This window comes from Stegostoma tigrinum, chromosome 11 (genome assembly GCF_030684315.1).
Source record: "Stegostoma tigrinum isolate sSteTig4 chromosome 11, sSteTig4.hap1, whole genome shotgun sequence".
In the NCBI taxonomy this organism is placed as follows: domain Eukaryota; kingdom Metazoa; phylum Chordata; class Chondrichthyes; order Orectolobiformes; family Stegostomatidae; genus Stegostoma; species Stegostoma tigrinum.
Genome location: NC_081364.1, coordinates 31,313,854 through 31,335,210, shown reverse-complemented (window position 1 = coordinate 31,335,210; position 21,357 = coordinate 31,313,854). Strand labels below are relative to the sequence as shown.

The following is a 21,357-nucleotide window of genomic DNA, read 5'->3' as shown; positions in this document are numbered from 1 at the left end:
GTCTTGCCACTAGGTCTCACATGATTGCACCAGGCCCAGAAATAGTTGAGACAGCTACAGTAGCAAAACATAAATGTTATCCACACCTACTGTAAAGTCGCTGATGACATCAGCGATGTCTGCTCCGTCAGTAATTATAATGCTCCTCATTTAACATGTTCATTTTTTTTGCAGTGTTTTAAGTTAATGTTCAATTTTTTTGTTGTTTTGCCATCTGTATAGAATTTACAATGCAACTATGTAATGGTGTTAGGTTTGAGGATAATATTTAACGCTTACAGAAAAACAAGCTGTGTTTGATGCTGGATGCCAAATCAGTCAATTTCTTTTGTCAGCATTTGTAAGGAGTATGTATTGTCGGCGCAATATTTTTGTTTTCCATGACTAGAAGTGAAACATTTTTAATTTATATACAGGTTAAAATATAGATAGTGAAGAGCAGAGATTTCATGTTTTGTAAGACCATCCTTTTGCTGGTTTGAAGCCGATGGATTTCTGTCTAAATCTATTAAATGTATAGTTTGGTGCAATGGTCTTTCACATTCTGAAAGATTCTATTTCAGTCTAAGGTGAGTGATTTGCCTTTCATATTTCATGAGCCTTTATTTCTAAACATTAGGGAGGAAATGCCCTAATGCTGACACCTGACTTGATAGCAGAAGCTTTGTATATGTTTACCAGATGAAGAGGATTCTCTGTTCAACAAGGTTGTCTACAGTGTGTCTCCAACAATGCTGTAATTCAGCTTTGAATTGCCTGTTAGCTAAATGAGTGGGTTGGATTTGCAGATTGACTTCAAACGTTTTGGTCTTCAGCTGCTTTTATCAAACATTGGTGTCAGTGTGGGGTTTTTTGTTATGTGTCTGGAAGTCTGGCCATTTGACATCATGTTAACAGGCTAGACAGCATTGAAAAGAATGGTGCTGGAACATGGGTATCCATGATAACCTGTCTATTTTAACAACTTACATACCCAATAGACATGTAAAATACAAATGTATTCATGACAACTTCTTGAAAAACTGAATTTCATAAGTCCTAATATTTTACTAACTCATTATTATGATGCCCTGCAACCAATGAGTTCAGTTCTTTTGGCTTTTACGGTTATATGATAGAGAAAGGATTTAAAAGCTGCTAGGTAAAAGTTTCAAATTAAGCCCATTCAGCGACCTAATATAAATTTATCTCTTCTAAACGTTTGTGCAAAACTAAAACTTTAAAAATCCTGAAAAAATTACTTTTTAGATTGTTAGTACCTTAATTTTTAGTCTGTTGTAAACAACTGACCTGTATTTTGTGGCTATATTTTTGAATGTATTCAAAATAATATGATTGGGTCATTTAACTTATTTGCCGTAGTCAGGCAGTGTGTCTGAAAGAACCTTGCATTAGTTGTTTATCATGCATGACTGCTAGTGATTATTTTGGAGTTTGAGGTCTGGTTAGCGGTCGATGTTTGTGATTAATTTAGACTCTGAGTGGTCTGGTCAGTGGCTGATCTTGTGCTTCAGCAGTCAGTAATTTAGACTGATCCTATTTAATTTCATGGATGTCCTGGAAAGTTTGCCTGTCCTCATTCACTCAGTTAAGCTATGGGACAGATGCTTTCTGTCTGACATCTTTTTACTCAACATCAAGGCATGTTTTGCAAAAGGAGCAGAAATGTTTTGTAAAGGCTAAGGGAATGCTGCAGACTCGTATGCAATAGTTATTCTAAGGCCTCTACTTCCAAGAACTTTGCTTTGTAAATATGATATGGTGTCTATGTGTAAGGGCTTGCATTCACAGCAACTTAATAGCTTGAAGTATGTGTGCTGTGCTTGTTTTATTTTGATTCATGAAAATGGAAGACAGGGGACGAAAATGCTCAGAATTATCATAACATTTAGTAAATTGGTTAAATCTCAAGATGTAGGCCAAATAGATGATAAATATCTGTAGAGTCTGAAACACAAATTCCTCTTCCATTTAAAAGGAAACTGCAATAATAAACTTGTATGTCTTCAATCTTATTGTAGCATACTTCCGAATCTTAAGGAGACAGCATGGAATTGAGAAGAATCCTCAGAATGTAAAGAAAAATTTGTGAATATGAGGAGACAAAGTTAAAAGAGTCTTGATTCAAAATAATGAATGTTTTTAATACAGCACATAAAGAGACACTGTCTCCAGCTGTAGAACACATGATCCGTAAAACAATCAAAGGCAACCTAAGGAAAGATTTTTTTCTTAAGAGCCAACTTTTCCACAATGATACCACCTGAAGGTTGCAGGAACAGCACCACATATTCCACTTGGGAACCCCTTGCAGCCTAATGGTATCAGCGTGGACTTCACAAGCTTCAAAATCTCCCGTCCCCCTACCACATCCCAAAACCAACCCAGCTTGTCCCCGGAGATAATGGGAACTGCAGATGCTGGAGAATCCGAGATAATAAAGTGTGGAGCTGGATGGACACAGCAGGCCAAGCAGCATCTTAGGGGCACAAAAGCTGATGTTTCAGGCCTAGACCCTTCATCCGAAAAAAAGGTTTTCTGATGAAGGGTCTAGGCCCGAAATGTCAGCTTTTGTGCCCCTAAGATACTGCTTGGCCTGCTGTGTCCATCCAGCTCCACACTTTGTTATCTTAGCTTGTCCCCACTTCCCTAACCTGTCCTTCCTCCCACCCATCCCTCCTCCCACCTCAAGCCCCACCCCCATCTCCTACCTGCTAGCCCCTGGATCTGCCTGCCCTCCCTGCACTGACCTATCCCCTCCCCAACTCCCCACTTACACTCATCTTTACCGGCTCCATACCTGCCTGTTTGACCTGCCTGTCTCCTATTCATCTATCTTCTGCTCTATCCACCTTCTATCCTCCTCCCCCCCTCTCCCTATTTATTTCAGAATCCCCTTCCCCTCCCCCATTTCTGATGAAGAGTCTAGGCCCAAAACGTCAGCCTTCCTGCTCCTCTGATGATGCTTGGCCTGCTGTGTTCATCCAGCTCTACACCTTATTTTCTTAACAGCCAGTTGTGATCTGCAGTACACTGCTGAAAGAGTGGTAGAATCTAATTGAATAGTGAAATTCAAGAAAGAATTGGATAAATGCTTCAAAGGGGGATGAAAGAAACAAGGCTGCAGAGAAGGAGTAGGCCAGTGGCATTAGCCAGATAACTCTACCAAAGAGGCAGTACTAGTAGGATAGGTCAAAAAGCATCGTACTGTGCTGCAAGGGCACAGGTTAAGTATCACTTTGGACCCATTGTCATTGTCAATTCCTTTACCTGCCTTCTCAAGTTGTTAGAGCAATAGGGGCTTCTGAGGGGGGAAAAATACCCTTCAGTCAAGATATGGCCTGTTTCCACACTGCAGGGATTCTATCAATGGTTGATTGAAGATTATTCTAAAAGAAATGCAAGGCCTTGACTTTCTTGCTCATACAGATGGATTTCTATTCTTCATTTAAACTAATTTACAAGTTTTCAGGGGCTTGTAGGCTAAATGTTCCCTGCTTGATCCTATTTCATAATAGAACAGTTTGAAACTTGTGCAGAGCTTTCCATACTTTGATAAAGGTTTATTTTTTAGATACATTTAGAACAGGAGAGACTCCTGGCCAGCCATGGAATGCCTACCATCTGCATCGATAGGTCCATGCTACAATGTATATGTGAAGGAAACTCAAACTGCGTACAGGACCACTTGACACATTTGTCTGGATAGGAGGTATGGATCCGATTAGTATCAACAACACTTGAGCCTGATCAGTGTTCCATTTGGGATGGACTTAAGGTGTGCCCACTTGCCATCAATATGCTATGGCACTGTGGGAAGGAACAGCCTTTGATAGAGAACTCAAAAAGACGAATGCATTGGACCCAGTTTTCCAACAGCAAAAACTTTATTTCTGCATCATAGATAGGAGTTTTTGTTGGGGCCCCTGTGGAATGTGTGGTATTGCAAATTCTCAGGCAGTTGCACAGAAAATTGCTTTCTGGGCAATTTAATGTTCCATTAAATAGAGCAATACAGCACAGGAACAGGCCCTTGGGCCCATCATGTCTGTGCTGGCTGTGATGCCATTCTAAACTAACCCCATCAGCCTGTACCTGGCCCTTGTCTGTGTAATTGCCTCCTAAATGCTGCTAACCTATCCGTAGCTACCACCTCCCCTGGTAGTGCACTCCAGGCACCTACTACCCTCTGTATTTAAAAACTTCCTTTATACGTCTCCCTTAAACTTTTCCTCTCTCACCTTAAACTGATGCCCTTTGAATTTGACATTTCCACCCTGGGGAAAAAGATTTCAACTACCCTCCCTATCCATGCCTCTCATAATTTTATGTACTTCTACCCAGTTGCCCCACAGCCTCTGATACTTTGGTGAAAACAATCCAAGTTTGTCCAAACTCTGCTTATTGTTAATTCACAAAAGTGCAGGCAACATCCTGTTCGATATCTTTTGCACTCTCTACAAAGCCTTCACATCCTTCCCATAGTGTAGGGGCCTAAGACTGCATGCATTACCCCAAATGTGGTCAAACTAAAGTCTTATACAGCTTCAACAAGACTTGCAAATTTTAGACTCATTTCCCTGACCAATGAAGACCATATGCTTCTTTACCATCTTATTTACTTGTGTTGCCACTTGTAGGGACCCCCAACGTTCACTCTGTATCTCAGCGCTCCTCAGGGTCTGCCATTTACTTCCATCTTGCGTTTGATCACGCAAAATGCATCACCTCACACTTGTCTGACTTACTCCATCTGCCATTTCTTCATCCAACTTTCCAACTGATCTATACGCTGCTGTCCACCATTTTTTATCTCCTCTGCAAACTTACTAATCAGGCCACCTGTATTTTCATTTATTAGATATAGATATATATAGACGTTATATATACAGATTGCTAACTGTTTGGCAATTTCCCTATGTTTGAATCCTCTGAAAGAATCCATTTAAATCATCCCCAGACTTTGACTTCACTACACCCTCTCATAATCAATGCCTATGTTGCAGAAAGAAGCTGTTCAGCTCATTCAGTCTGTATCCAACACAAACCCAGCCCCCACCCTATACCTGTCATCCTGCATTTACCATACCTAACCTACACATTTTTAGAATGTGGGTGGAAACTGTAGCTCCCATGGAAACCCATATGGACATAGGGAGAACGTGCAAACTACACGAGCCACCCAAGGATGGTGCCATAAGGCAACAGTGCTAACCACTGAGCCACCATATCGTCCTTGGACCAATCACACCCACCACCTGGGACCCGTGACACCCAATCCTGCAAGGGCCTGACACTTCCTCCACCTGGCCCCTGGCCCCCAACCCCCACTGTCCAGCTGCCACCATGCTTAACACCGTCACATTCACCACCTCCAGGCCCTGACACTATTTCCCCACACCTGCCGCCTCACTCTCAACTTACCCTAAAGCTCTCCATCACTTTCCCAGCACTTTTCACATCTTATGCCCTAATAGTGTACTAACCTATCACCGTACCCACTTAACATTCTACTGTCCTGGCACCATAGCCATACATCTTTCATAGGAGCTGTCAGTGATTGGCTGTGATGCTGGACATTTAAATTACATGGTGTCGCTACTGACAGCTGTGACAAAGGGGTTGTGGTTTGATTTATTGATTGATTGATTAATTGTTGTCACATTCTGAGATAAAGTGAAAAGTATTTTTTCTCTGCTATACTGGCAGATTGTATCATACGAATTGCATCAAGGTAGCAAAACAGAGCACAGAAATACAGTGTTACAGCTGCAGAGAGAGAGAGAGATCAGAATTAACATTTGAGAGGTCCGTTCAAAAGTCTGATGACAGCAGGGATGAAGCTGTTCTTGAATCTATTCATATGTGTATTCAAACTTCTATTATCTTCTGCCGGATGGAAACGGGTGGAAGAGACTATAACCAGGGTTGGGAGGATTATGTTGGTTAGTACCTTGAGGCAGCGAAAAGTATAGATGGAGTCAATGGATAAAAACCGAAAGAACTGTGAATGCTATAAATTAGGATCAAAAACAAAGTTGCTGGAAAAGCTCAACAGGTCTGGCAGCATCTGTGAAGAAAAACATCAGAGCAAACGTTTCGGGTCTGGCTCTGAGGAGGGTTCACCAGACCTGAAATGTTAACTCCTATTTTTTCTTCACCGATGCTGCCAGAGCTGCTGAGCTTTTCCAGCAACTTTGTTTTTGTTGCCAATGGATAGGAGGTTAGTTTGCGTGATGAGCTGGGCTGTGTTCACGACTCTCTGTGGTTTTTTGCAGTCTTGGGAAGAACAGTTGCCAGACCACGCTGTAATGCATCCAAATAGGATGCTTTCTATTTTGCTTCTATAAAAACTGGTAAGAATACTGTGGACATGCCATATTTCCTTAGCCTCCTGAGGAAGTAAAGACGTTGTTGTGCTTTCTTCACCGGTGCATCAATGTGGGTTGCTAGGTACAGATTGTTGGTGATCGTCACTCCAAGAAACTTGATGGTGCCCAGCTCAGCACCATTGTGCAATCAGGGGCATGCTTTCCATTCCACTTCTTGAAGTCAATGACGAAATGCTTTGTTTTGCTGATGTTGATGGAAAGACTGCGGTCTTTACAGCATCCCTTTAAGCATTCAGTCTCTTTTCTGTATTCTGCCTCATTGGTTAAGATCCAATCTGCATCAATGGTGTTGTTAGCAAACTGGTTAAGCAGAGTTAGGGGGAAATTTGGCCACATAGTCTTGAGTGTATAACGAGTGTAGTTAGGGGCTGAGTACACAGCCTTGTGATGCACCAGCTTTGAGGATTATGGTGCAGGAAGTATTGTCACCTATTCTTACTGATTGCTATCTGTGGGTCAGGAAGTTGAGAATCCAGTTACAGAGTAGGGAGCTGAGACCTAAGTCTTGGAGTTTAGAGATGAGTTTGTTCAGAATTATGGGGTTGAAAGCAGAACTGTAGTCAATAAAGAGGAGCCTGATGTAAATATTGTTATCCTGATGTTTGCCTACCCCTGTCTATCCTACATGACAAGGGACTTGCCATATTTTAAGAACAGCTCTGCATTTCTGAAGGAGCCCTGATTGGAATCTCCTAACAGAAATGAAGAGCTCTTTCTTAACATAAAAATGGAACAGAGCGGCAATCATTGCCACTTCTCAGAAAATCCAGCCCACACTGTCTAAAGGACTTAACATCAGCGCATTGAAACCACTCTTTTTTTTGAAACATTCAAGGATTGAAACAGGTACGCAGATTATAAAAAGATTTCAGAAATTTAGGCCAATCTTCAGTGAAGCTATGGCAGCCTGTGTCGACATATTTTAGAACAGGAACAAAACAAAAATACGTTTGACAAATTTTAACCAGGTCAAAAAATGATCAATACAAATAATTGTTTTTGTATTAGTTACTTGAGATGGTACAACTATTGTACAGTTTCTTTATGGCCTATTTTGTTTTGCTAACAATTTACAAATTATATTTTTATAAAAAAGCATCATTTATTATTGTGTCCAGACACCAGGTTTTCTCATTTGTACGCAGATCTAGAAATCAGATACTTTAATGTTAAGTGCGGTAAGTTGCCTGCAATGTTTAATCCTTTTAAGCCTTTAAATAAAGATGTGTATTTGAAGGATTGTGGTATTCAAGAGGTAAACAAATAACTTGGGCGGTGGGGTGGCGGGGGGAATGATAATGGCTACAACAGAGTGGTTGTAAATTTGAGTTTATACCTAATGGAAAATTTGTTTTGAGCCTTTTTTCATTTTGTTTACAACAACCATTCTACTTCAATCTTTTGTAAAATCTGTTAAGGCTAGGTGACAGGAAGGGGATCAGTTTCTCTCTGACTTTTTAATCAGTTTGGTATTTACTCACTAGTCTGGATAGAAGCTTGGCTTTGTGATGGCAGACTTTGCACTGAGATAAAGATCTAAGATTTCTATTACAGAGCTTTGTCTTCCACCAGAGAAATCCATGTCACTATTACTTATATTGTATAGCCGATAATTATCATTAACCTTTTAAAGGACTACACCTTTGAAACTGTTAATTGCCTTTGCTTGTCTTAATTTTCATGTTTTCATTTTTTAAGGTCAGGATCTTCAGATGTTTTAACACGTAATTATTTGAAATATCAAATGAATAATGCAGTCATCTCAGAGAAGAGCTAACGAATTAACTTTCAAAATATGGAATGCTACTCTTGATGAAATATTAGTATACTCAGGATCATTTTAAATTTTCAAAGTATTGTATTTGTCGAGTGAGTCTTATACCTTTGAAGTAAGGAAATAGTAATCATCCCTTAAAAGAAAACATTAGGTATGGGAGAAATTAATTTCAGTTATGTGCAAGAGGTTTTGGACATGAGTTTTTTGATACCTCTCTCCTAGTGCGGTCTGGCAAGCAGAATTTGAAGGACTAGGTCATTAATATAGCTGAGGCACAGACCAGCCTACTTGCAGGATTTTTTTTAGAATGAAACTGTTAGATTATTCAATAGATGGACTTGAAAGATCCCAACTGCTTATCCTGGGGAACAGCTGGCAAAAAGTCCCAAGCTTGGAAAATTCTGGTTGGTCATTGTTTTTAAAAAAAACGTTGATCCTGTCTGATGACTCCTTGCTGGAAAACATCCTCATATGTTACAACCGAAAAAGACCCCAGCACAAAGGTATCATCAGTTTTTTGTTGTGCCTTTAGGTGCAATGCAGCAAATTGAGACAGAAAGCTGAAAATCCACCCCCCAAAAAACGTAATAGTATGGGCACAGGCGCTGCCTCATCCCTAAGGAGAAAGACGGGAAATCCCAGTACAATTTAAAAGGAATGGAGATTTGATGTTATCAATATCTGCCCACTTTTATTTAAAATCAGGAAAATTAGCCCTTTTATGTTTGTTTGAAAATGTTATTATTGTGGAGATTTCAGTTGGGGTTATGAATATTTTATTTTACGGAAAAGTCATTTAGTGGGAATAACACAAATTCTAATGTCCCAAAGGTGTGTTGTTTAATGTTTGTACGTGTGAGAGGGCTAAAATTAGCATAAAGCAAACTTCTCATAACTGGTGCAATACTTTTGAAGTCAATACATTGAAAAACTCACCAAAATAATTTTAATGAACCCGAGGGCATGTCTTCAAAGCAAAGGCTACGGTTTAGCCATTGCTGAGGCCATTGCCTTTGAACTGTGGAAAAGTAGTTGATCCCAGGTTAGGTTGATCTTTCAGCTGCCTTCCTAATCTCATGAAAACGTCCTGAACATCAAGTGTTGCCCCCATGTGAAAGTGACAGGTTTGGATAAAAGTGATATATAGTTACAAATACTACTCCTTTGACTATGCGTACCTGAATAAAAGCTGATAAACCCACGGATTAAATGTGTATAGTGAATCCTAACCCACGAACAATTCTTTTGAGCCTACTTTAGAGAGCAGTTAATCAAATTAGAATCAATTAATTTTGCTTTGCTGTGCATATTGAAAAGGCAGTTTATTGTTTTGGATCTTTCTGACTCATGATATATTCTAGACTTATGAACAATTTGAACCAATTTGCTAATGTTAAGTTTAACCAGTTGCTGTAATCAGTCTCTCATTTCTTCAAAAATGAGACTAAAATTTGAAATACTGTTGAAAATATTGAGTGCACAGGGTTAAATAGATTATTGTGACAGATTGTAAAGTAAATGTGTGATAATATGCACATACTTCATCATGAGTGCACAGAAAAGGGAAAGTTCCATGAGACATAAACCATTTCTTACATTGTCAGACCCTTTGTCTTGTGAGCAGTGTTCTGTGAATGCCACAAATAAATTTTCACACTTTGCAGTCACTTTCTGACATGTCATTTAAAAACTGCTGAGCACTATGTTTCTACTGGTCAAAGTATCCTTCCCTTCCTGGAGCATGATTACATAGCAATCTGGTCTGTGATGATGGTGTTGGAATATCTCTTAATGAGATGAAAACATTGGACAATGCTTGGCCCTGTAATACTTTCAAAAACTGAATCAATAACGTGAATTTACAATATACTGGAGGGCTTGAGTTTTAAAGCAGATTTAACTTAAGGCAGTACTATCAGCTACTTGTAAGAAAGTATAACAACTTTAAAAGTAAGTTAGTGGAATATACTATTCAGTTATAATTCATAGAATGCACTAGAAATGTAAAAAGAAAATTTAATAAGTTTATTTAAAATTGTATGATATGCCAGTTCTTGAGAGGATTTATTTAGTGTATCCACACTGTCTGCTGTTTACAGTGACTCTCTTTATCAGAATTAATCACATGTTTGAAGAACCTTTGTATCCTTGACCTCTAATTAAATTCAGCTGTTCTACAATTTCTACATTTTGAAAAAAAATTCTTAACTTAAAATACAAGTCAAGCCTTTTGATAATGGGTTGTCACAAAACTATTGGTGGAGTTTAATGAATAGAACCTGTATTTTTGTCAGGTGCACACAAATATAGTATTTTTAACCTTTTGCAATTGATCTGTCTTTGGATGAGTAAAGTGTGATGGATGTGGGGTTATTTCTGTATCAATTTATAAATTATTTCTGTCATCTAAAAATGTAGCTGAATACATGGGGGTTTTTAATGGAATCACATATAGGATATGATGTTGCTGTAAGAATTTCCAATATCTTGACACAATGTCCTTGATGTACATAATAATCAACATTGGGCCAAAAATGATAACCAAATACAGAGGAAGATTACACCTTATATTTTTCAATACCGCCAGGTTGAATTTGCTTGACTAAAACTTTAGATGACAAATGCAATTTTGCCACTGATTGTCGAGACAGTCGTTATCTGCACAGACTTACAGTGACAACCTTATAGGGAAACATAGTTTTTGTTCTCAAAATTAACACCTGTGACAGGTAAAGCCTGCTTTAATCTAGAGAAAGTATTTCTCTCAAAGAGCATGGCATTTACATCAAAGGAATGAGAAACTTATCTGAATGGTGAACCTTGGTCTCTAGGTTTACTCAGTACAACTGCATTTTGATGTCACAATGTGAAGTAGATCTGCGCAGCTTGATTTATGTGTAAAGATCAAGGGGCTCAATTTAAGACTCTTGTTTTGTCTTTCCCCATTTTTTAAAGAGGACAGGAGTGAGTGAGTGAGGGAGGAATCGGTAACCTACATGGAACGTTGATGTACTTTTACTCATTAGATGAATGGTTAAATCCTGTGACATATGAGGCCACTGCATCTATGCGTTAAGCTATACGTTTTGGATCATAAGAGGGACTAGCCTGCCAAGGACGTTGCATTTTGAATTGGACATGTACTGAGTGTATTGGAAATGTGCCCAACTTGTAATTATTTGCATCTGTGTGGGTTATGTTTCAACTGTAGACATAAAATAGGCTATTCAAAGTAAAGTAAATTACCAGAAGCAAGCACTAGCAAAAATGAGGCCAGAGCTCTGAAACATAGGGACAGAATATTGGAATTAGTACATGCAGAGGAGGAATAAAGGACAGCACATGCAACAGCGTCAACACAATCATAAGGAGCAATGAACTGTGTGATGTTCAGAAAGAGAAGAAATATAAATAAGTGTGGTGAAAACATGATGCTGAGTGGAAAGTATTGGAAAACAATGCGTGTTTATATAGTATCAGAGATAATGGGAACTGCAGATGCTGGAGATTCCAAGATAATAAAATGTGAGGCTGGATGAACACAGCAGGCCAAGCAGCATCTCAGGAGCACAAAAGCTGACGTTTCGGGCCTAGACCCTTCATCAGAGAGGGGGATGGGGGGAGGGAACTGGAATAAATAGGGAGAGAGGGGGAGGCGGACCGAAGATGGAGAGTAAAGAAGATAGGTGGAGAAGGTGTGGGTGGGGAGGTAGGGAGGGGATAGGTCAGTCCAGGGAAGACGGACAGGTCAAGGAGGTGGGATGAGGTTAGTAGGTAGCTGGGGGTGCGGCTTGGGGTGGGAGGAAGGGATGGGTGAGAGGAAGAACCGGTTAGGGAGGCAGAGACAGGTTGGACTGGTTTTGGGATGCAGTGGGTGGGGGGGAAGAGCTGGGCTGGTTGTGTGGTGCAGTGGGGGGAGGGGATGAACTGGGCTGGTTTAGGGATGCAGTGGGGGAAGGGGAGATTTTGAAACTGGTGAAGTCCACATTGATACCATATGGCTGCAGGGTTCCCAGGCGGAATATGAGTTGCTGTTCCTGCAACCTTCGGGTGGCATCATTGTGGCAGTGCAGGAGGCCCATGATGGACATGTCATCAAGAGAATGGGAGGGGGAGTGGAAATGGTTTGCGACTGGGAGGTGCAGTTGTTTGTTGCGAACTGAGCGGAGGTGTTCTGCAAAGCGGTCCCCAAGCCTCCGCTTGGTTTCCCCAATGTAGAGAAAGCCGCACCGGGTACAGTGGATGCAGTATACCACATTGGCAGATGTGCAGGTGAACCTCTGCTTAATGTGGAATGTCATCTTGGGGCCTGGGATGGGGGTGAGGGAGGAGGTGTGGGGACAAGTGTAGCATTTCCTGCGGTTGCAGGGGAAGGTGCCGGGTGTGGTGGGGTTGGAGGGCAGTGTGGAGCGAACAAGGGAGTCCCGGAGAGAGTGGTCTCTCCGGAAAGCAGACAGGGGTGGGGATGGAAAAATGTCTTGGGTGGTGGGGTCGGATTGTAAATGGCGGAAGTGTCGGAGGATAATGCGTTGTATCCGGAGGTTGGTAGGGTGGTGTGTGAGAACGAGGGGGATCCTCTTGGGGCGGTTGTGGCGGGGGCGGGGTGTGAGGGATGTGTCGCGGGAAATGCGGGAGACGCGGTCAAGGGCGTTCTCAATCACCGTGGGGGGGAAGTTGCGGTCCTTAAAGAACTTGGACATCTGGGATGTGCGGGAGTGGAATGTCTTATCGTGGGAGCAGATGCGGCGGAGGCGGAGGAATTGGGAATAGGGGATGGAATTTTTGCAGGAGGGTGGGTGGGAGGAGGTGTATTCTAGGTAGCTGTGGGAGTCGGTGGGCTTGAAATGGACATCAGTTACAAGCTGGTTGCCTGAGATGGAGACTGAGAGGTCCAGGAAGGTGAGGGATGTGCTGGAGATGGCCCAGGTGAACTGAAGGTTGGGGTGGAAGGTGTTGGTGAAGTGGATGAACTGTTCGAGCTCCTCTGGGGAGCAAGAGGCGGCGCCGATACAGTCATCAATGTACCGGAGGAAGAGGTGGGGTTTGGGGCCTGTGTAGGTGCGGAAGATGGACTGTTCCACGTAACCTACAAAGAGGCAGGCATAGCTGGGGCCCATGCGGGTGCCCATGGCCACCCCCTTAGTCTGTAGGAAGTGGGAGGAGTCAAAAGAGAAGTTGTTGAGTGTGAGGACGAGTTCCGCTAGGCGGATGAGAGTGTCGGTGGAGGGGGCCTGGTCGGGCCTGCGGGACAGGAAGAAGCGGAGGGCCTTGAGGCCATCTCCATGCGGAATGCAGGTGTACAGGGACTGGACGTCCATGGTGAATATGAGGTGTTGGGGGCCAGGGAATTGGAAGTCCTGGAGGAGGTGGAGGGCGTGGGTGGTGTCACGGACATAGGTGGGGAGTTCCTGGACCAAGGGGGCGAAAATGGAGTCCAGATAGGTGGAGATGAGTTCGGTGGGGCAGGAGCAGGCTGAGACGATGGGTCGACCAGGGCAGGCAGGTTTGTGGATTTTGGGAAGGAGATAGAAACGGGCCGTGCGGGGTTGGGGAACAATGAGGTTGGAGGCTGTGGGTGGGAGGTCCCCTGAGGTGATGAGGTCATGAATGGCGTTGGAGATGATGGTTTGGTGCTCGGGTGTGGGGTCATGATCGAGGAGGCGGTAGGAGATGGTGTCGGAGAGTTGGCGTCTGGCCTCGGCGATGTAGAGGTCAGTACGCCATACTACCACTGCGCCACCCTTGTCTGCGGGTTTGATGGTGAGGTTGGGGTTGGAGCGGAGGGAGCGGAGGGCTGCCCGTTCTGCGGGGGAGAGGTTGGAGTGGGTGAGAGGGGTGGAGAGGTTGAGGCGGTTAATGTCTCGACGGCAGTTGGAGATGAAGAGGTCGAGGGAGGGTAGGAGGCCTGGGGGTGGTGTCCAGGAGGAGGACTTGTGTTGGAAGCGGGTGAAGGGGTCAGTGGAAGGAGGGTTGGGTTCCCGGTTGAAGAAGTAGGCATGCAGGCGAAGACGGCGGAAAAACTGCTCTGTGTCCCGCACATCCCAGATGTCCAAGTTCTTTAAGGACCGCAACTTCCCCCCCACGGTGATTGAGAACGCCCTTGACCGCGTCTCCCGCATTTCCCGCGACACATCCCTCACACCCCGCCCCCGCCACAACCGCCCCAAGAGGATCCCCCTCGTTCTCACACACCACCCTACCAACCTCCGGATACAACGCATTATCCTCCGACACTTCCGCCATTTACAATCCGACCCCACCACCCAAGACATTTTTCCATCCCCACCCCTGTCTGCTTTCCGGAGAGACCACTCTCTCCGGGACTCCCTTGTTCGCTCCACACTGCCCTCCAACCCCACCACACCCGGCACCTTCCCCTGCAACCGCAGGAAATGCTACACTTGTCCCCACACCTCCTCCCTCACCCCCATCCCAGGCCCCAAGATGACATTCCACATTAAGCAGAGGTTCACCTGCACATCTGCCAATGTGGTATACTGCATCCACTGTACCCGGTGCGGCTTTCTCTACATTGGGGAAACCAAGCGGAGGCTTGGGGACCGCTTTGCAGAACACCTCCGCTCAGTTCGCAACAAACAACTGCACCTCCCAGTCGCAAACCATTTCCACTCCCCCTCCCATTCTCTTGATGACATGTCCATCATGGGCCTCCTGCACTGCCACAATGATGCCACCCGAAGGTTGCAGGAACAGCAACTCATATTCCGCCTGGGAACCCTGCAGCCATATGGTATCAATGTGGACTTCACCAGTTTCAAAATCTCCCCTTCCCCCACTGCATCCCTAAACCAGCCCAGTTCATCCCCTCCCCCCACTGCACCACACAACCAGCCCAGCTCTTCCCCCCCACCCACTGCATCCCAAAACCAGTCCAACCTGTCTCTGCCTCCCTAACCGGTTCTTCCTCTCACCCATCCCTTCCTCCCACCCCAAGCCGCACCCCCAGCTACCTACTAACCTCATCCCACCTCCTTGACCTGTCCGTCTTCCCTGGACTGACCTATCCCCTCCCTACCTCCCCACCCACACCTTCTCCACCTATCTTCTTTACTCTCCATCTTCGGTCCGCCTCCCCCTCTCTCCCTATTTATTCCAGTTCCCTCCCCCCATCCCCCTCTCTGATGAAGGGTCTAGGCCCGAAACGTCAGCTTTTGTGCTCCTGAGATGCTGCTTGGCCTGCTGTGTTCATCCAGCCTCACATTTTATTATCGTGTTTATATAGTGCCTGTAATGCATAGAAATGGCCCATGGCACTTCACAGAAGAGTGTGCGAAAGCAGAGTTGTTAGCAAGCTTCGTCAAGCAGCTGGATTTTAAAGGAAATGGAGAGGCAGAAAGAAAAGCAACCAATGAGATCTGGGGCATTGAATATACTCATTGAAGGAACCAAGATCTGGGATGCATTGAAAGATTTGCCTTTATATAGCTGCAAAGTGAGACATTTTGCCAAACTTTTCATCTTGTATTCATCAATACAAATGCAAGAATGCCAGAATGTTTAAATGATTGTTGCAGTTTATAAAGGAGAATTACTTCCTCCTTTGGTCACAGTTTTAGTGATGTAGCTGAAGCAGAAACCTGCTTGCAGAATTTCAAATAGATTTGTCAACAATTTGAACATGACAACATGCTCAGTGATTTTGGAAAGTTGTTCATTGTTTGTTGCGACAGAGAAATTGAAGGATTTTTTTTCCAAGCAGGGAGGCTCTGACAGGGATAGTGCAGCAGAAAAGAATTAATATACAATTTTAGCTGACCTAGGAGGCAAAATTGCAACCAAAGGCATTAAGAAAAAAATGATTGTTGTGTCTCTGTTCTCTTACTCAGAAGATTTGTTGTGGTACCCTTGAACGATTGGAATTTATATTCTAAAATACTAAAGCCAGCAAGGGAATGAAATATATTTAACAGTGAATTTCATTCCTACTGTGAAATTTTTGATTCTAGTTGAGATGAACAAGAAGGAGCCTGGGTTGATACAAAGTGCGATCTTAAATCACTCTTTCTAAATAAAAGTCCTTCATAGTACAGAAAGTATGCAACGTTTATTTGAAGTTGTTCATGTACAAGCTATCCATAGATTATTGCATCAAAGTCAGGTCTGATGGGTGACTACCTTAAGGCGGTTACATGAAGTGATGTGTGACAATCCGGTATAAAAATCCTTGCTTTCAATCACTGGCTAAGTGCAATTGAGTCAAGTGGTTTGTTGAGTCAGTCAGTCAGTTATGTATATGCAATGTATAAGCAGTAGTAAGCACAGAAACCAGAATATGTGCAAGTCTGAGATATCATAAGTGTAAATAATTTCTGTTATTAATAAACTTGAAGACATCAGTATCAAAAAGAGTGCAGTCTTCATGGTATATGACACATGAGCCATCAGGCAGGGAAGCACTCAGATCATGGCAATGGTCTTTGACACGGCAAACCATGTCAACTACCATCAGCATTATATTGACAGAAGTATACCCATGTCAATGAATTGGCAACATTTCTCATTGCAATTTTACAGCATTTGTCTATTAATTTCAGTACTCCAGCTACTAGCAGAAATAAATTGCAACTGCATTCCATTTAACTGTTACTTTTACCCATCTGATGTTAGAGAATAGAAACTTAAGTACTATAACTTGAATTTGAACAATTAGTAATATTTTTCATACAAAGCAACTGCCAATTATAGAAAACTACTACAGCTGTCTGGCTGGATGAAATGAGCAGTGAAGAATGGCAAGTTTTGTAGAACGTTTCATGCTTGAATACTTTGTGATCACAGTTTCAGATTGTATTGATAATAAATCTGTTTGCATACTTTTTTAAAAAGTATTTCCTAAAACAATTTTAAAATCAAAACTTTTTTTGTTTAAAGAACAGAATTTTTCCACAGGTTTCACTATTCAGATCAGTTTCCTCCTGTTATGCAGATATGTCTGTAAGAGGTTGTAGATTTTTTTAATTCTCACAAATAGAACATAGAATGCCTGCAATGTGGAAACAGGCCCTGTGGCCCAACAAGTCCACACCAAACCTCAGAGCATCCCAACCAGACCCATCTTCCTGTAACACACCTAATTTACATATCCCTGAACCACTATGGGCAGTTTAGCATGGCCAATTCACCAAACCTACACATCTTTGGACTTTGGGAAGAAACCAGAGCCGCCGGAGGAATCCCACACAGACACAGGGAGAATGTGAAAACGTCACACAGACAGTCACCCGAGGATGGAATTGAATCCAGGTCCTTGGTGCTGTGAGACAGCAGTGCTAACCACTGAGCCACCGAGCCGCCATGATGTAGACATTGCTGGCTGGGCAGCATTTATTGCCAATCCCAAGTTGCCCTTGAGAAGGCAAGCTGCCTTCTCGGACTGCTGCAGTCTATGCATTGTAGATAAACCCACAGTGCCCATACAGAGGAAATTGCAGAATATTGACCCAGCAACAGCGACATATTTCCAAGCCAGGGTGGTGTTTGGCTTGGCAGGGAACGTGGTGTTGGTGTTTCCTTGTATTTGCAGCCCTCGTTTTTCGAGTTGGAAGTTGCTGAGAGTTTGGAAGGAGCTGTCTAATGATCTTTAGCAAATTTACTCCTGAGTACTGAACTACTGGGGTGATGGAGAAAGTGGATGCTTGTGGATGTGGTGCCAATCGAGTGGGCTGCTTTGTCCAAGTTGGTGTAAAGCTTCTTGAGTGTTGAAGCTGCACTCATCCAGGCAAGTGGGATATTTTCCATTATTCTCTTGACTTGTGGACAGGCTTTTGTGAGTCAGGAGATGGTTACTCACCATAGTATTCCTAGCCTCTTACCTGCTCTTGTGACCACGACATTTAAATGGCGAGTCCAGATGGGCTTCTGGTCCAATATTAAGAAAAGAACTTGCATTTATGTAGCACTTTATCCTTTTGAGTTGTAGCCAGTGTTGAAATGCAGGGAAATTTTCAAATAATATGCAACAAAGACTTTTAAATAATTTGAAATCAACACAATTTCTGGCATTGCTTTGGTTTGGTCATTTGCAGTTACATTAGAGAAAATAGCATGCAATCGCTCAATAGTTTGTTACCTCAAGATACAACATTGCCACTTTCCCATCGTCAATACTATAAAGTTCAGTCAATCAAAATTTTGCACTTAATTCCACTCAATTAGCACAGATATTGACTTCTGATCCACAGCACATTCAATTTAAAGTGCTCTTCTTTCTGCTGAACTCCCTTCATATGCTCATCCACACCTCTGTCTTTAACCAGCTCCAGCTCTAGAACCGTCTCAGAACTCTGCATTCCTATCACTATGTCCTATTGTGCCATTCCTCCTTTCCTTGGGCAGCACAGTGGATCAATGGCTAGGGACCTGGGTTCAGTTCCAGCCTTGGATGACTGTGTGGAGTTTGCATGTTCTCTCTGGGTTTGTATAGGTTTCAGCTGGGCACTCTAGTTTCCTCTCTGTTTTATGTATGACCTGGATTCTTAATTATGGAACTTGACTTATGTTGTCTTTACCATTAATTAGATGTGAAGATGAGGTGGATTGGCTATGCTAAATTGCCTTCTGTTGTTCAGGGATGTGCAGGCTAAGTGGGTTAGTCATGGTAAATGTGGGATTACAAGGATGGGGTAGGATGTGGCTTTGTCTGGGTGTGATGCTGTTTGGAGATACAGATTTGATGGGCTGAATGATGTCTTTCTGCACTGTAGAGCTTCTATAATTCACCTGATTTTGGCCATACCATCTATGCTTTTGATTTTCACAATAAACAGTCTTTCTCTGTCACTGCTGCTTCACTCTGTCCTAATTTAAGCTCCCCGTACAAAAAACCTTCTTTAACCAAGCTCTTAGTCACTACTGTAATTTTGCCTTCATTCCCTCTATTTATTTGTCCCAGTTATGCAGGACTTTGTAACTTTCTTTTTCCTTACAGTCAGTGTAGAAGATCATTTACCTCTAATTACCAATTATTTCCAATACATTTTTTTCTGGGATGGGTGGGAAATGAATTAGAAAACCGACACATGTAATTTGCATTCAGCTGGACCAAATGATTGGTTGTAATTATGCAGTATTATTAATCTGGTTTTTCTTAAAGCATAGAGCAAATGTTGCATCCAGATACCAGTTCCTTTTGGTCTAGATGATAAAGTCATTGACAATCAAAATATGGGAGTGTGATTCCACCTTCGACAACAAGTGTATGGGTACAGCCCTTTTATGATCTGAAAACTAACTAAATATTATTGTATAAAGTGCCTCTACCTCCATTGTAAATAGACATCACAAAAATACATAAAATCTGCATTACTTGGACTGTAGTTAAAGACCTTAATAAACTGTCCGGCTCAAGAAGCACTAGAGGATTGTACATGTTGAAAATAGGAATATTGAGTCTTTGAGCTTTGTTGTGAGAATGTTCAGAAATCCTGTACAAACCACCTGTGGATCCTTAATTGTGGAACTTGACTTGTGTGTGAGAGTCACATTAGGACTAATAAATATGTACAACTAGACTTGTCAAATCTGAAACACTGTCAAGATGGGTTGTTTGTGATCTCTTTTACATTAGATGTTTAACATAAAATACTGTAGCCCAAATGCCTGCCCTTTCAACAATACTTAACATGTAGTGTTTCCAAACAAAGTGTACTTGGATAATATTTGCATGGCAATCAGTATAAAAAGCATGACATTGCAATATTGAGTGACATCCCAAAATGGTATGTATGCTTTTTTTATACTCCAACAAGTTGTGAAGTATACTACACACCCTGACAAACTTTATATTTTCTCTGTTTAAAAAAGAAATATCAAAGAATACTGTGATATGATGTTTTTGTCCTTATGTTAAATCCATGAAATAGTGTAAAGCATAATCTGTGCGCCTTTGCAAGAAAACTTTAGCGAACAATTACTGAACCTCCCCTGTACTTCACTTCAAAGAACTATTCTTTATTGTGTAAAATATGGTGTTACAGTAGCTGCTTGTGTAAATTGCATTTGAAGATTAATCTTGTTGACGTAAGGTGGTTCTAAATTCCAGTGAAAATGTCTTGTATTTTGTTTATCAATTCAGATGTCAAATATCAGTATCTTATCAGGAAAACGGTGCTTTTTATAATTGGACATAATTAAGTTTACAAAAGCTGTGTCAGTTGATTAATTGTTGTCATCATGTTTAAGTTTCACAGCAGATTATGTAGAAATAATAAATTTTTAAATGCGCCACAGCTGCTGGCAACATAGTTTTGCAATATTTCACATTAGATAAAATTGAAATCTGTGTCCTAACATTTGTAGTTACATGTTTTAATGTTCCTGTTAATTCATGAAATCAACTGTACTCTGTCCTTCAATAACCAATAATTACAGCATAAACACTTCTATAGGAGATTTGATGAGAAACTGTATTTCTCTGTTAATTCTCTGTTCTACTTTGTTAGATGATCCAGTCACTGTTGGAGGCATTCAACCACCGCATCAAATTAAAACTGTACATCGATCACCTGACCACACTATGCCTGGAGCGGAACCCACAAGTCTTGGCAGGATTGCCATCATTATCACTCAACGAGGAAGAAGAGGATGAGGTTTCCCGGGAGCGTCAGTTGCAAAGTATGACACCTGAACAGGTGAGATATTCTAATTACATCCTTCACAGAACTACATTGTGTGTTGTAGTAGTTCTTGAGATCCTATGGCTGGGGAAAGGCATGAAGTTAACAAAGTATTTTATCCACTGGTAGAAGTGGTAACTTTTATTAAAATCAGGAATGAGAAAGACTGATCACTGTGCTATTTGCAGTCGATTATTAACTTAAAATTTGATTGTTTAACAGTGAATGAACTAGCATCAGTTGCTTGTGCTGTTGTGGAATATTTGCCTGTGACTAACCTGAGCTATGAGAGAGCGAGAATGATATAATAATGATTATTCTTATGGACACTAAGAATGAGAAGGCGTTGGAGAATTTGTTACTTGGGTATTTGACCTCATCACCCAAGCTATGCTGAGTTGTCTCAGGAAATTGCAAAGAACCCATTGAAGTACTGCAGCATTGAAAATAGAAAGATTTTCAGATTTTGCTGCTTCGCAATAATAAAAAGTTAAGCAATCTCAACATATGTACGAGTGGGTATACAAAGCAACTTTGAGCTATTAAATAGCTC

At 42.0% G+C, this 21,357-nt stretch overlaps 1 protein-coding gene across 7 annotated transcripts in view; it reads left to right on the top strand.

The window, feature by feature from the left end:
* LOC125460360 (ERC protein 2) overlaps window positions 1-21,357 on the top strand; it is a 1,111,380-nt gene that overhangs the window by 1,006,003 nt on the left and 84,020 nt on the right. For 5 of the 7 annotated variants that reach the window (XM_059649888.1, XM_059649889.1, XM_059649890.1 and 2 more), the window contains one exon: window positions 20,631-20,819. In XM_059649888.1, the coding sequence (XP_059505871.1) occupies window positions 20,631-20,819 (189 nt within the window). Of the gene's footprint in view, window positions 1-20,630; window positions 20,820-21,357 lie in introns of those variants that run through there. The other 2 variants (XM_059649893.1, XM_059649894.1) reach the window with 1 other exon arrangement.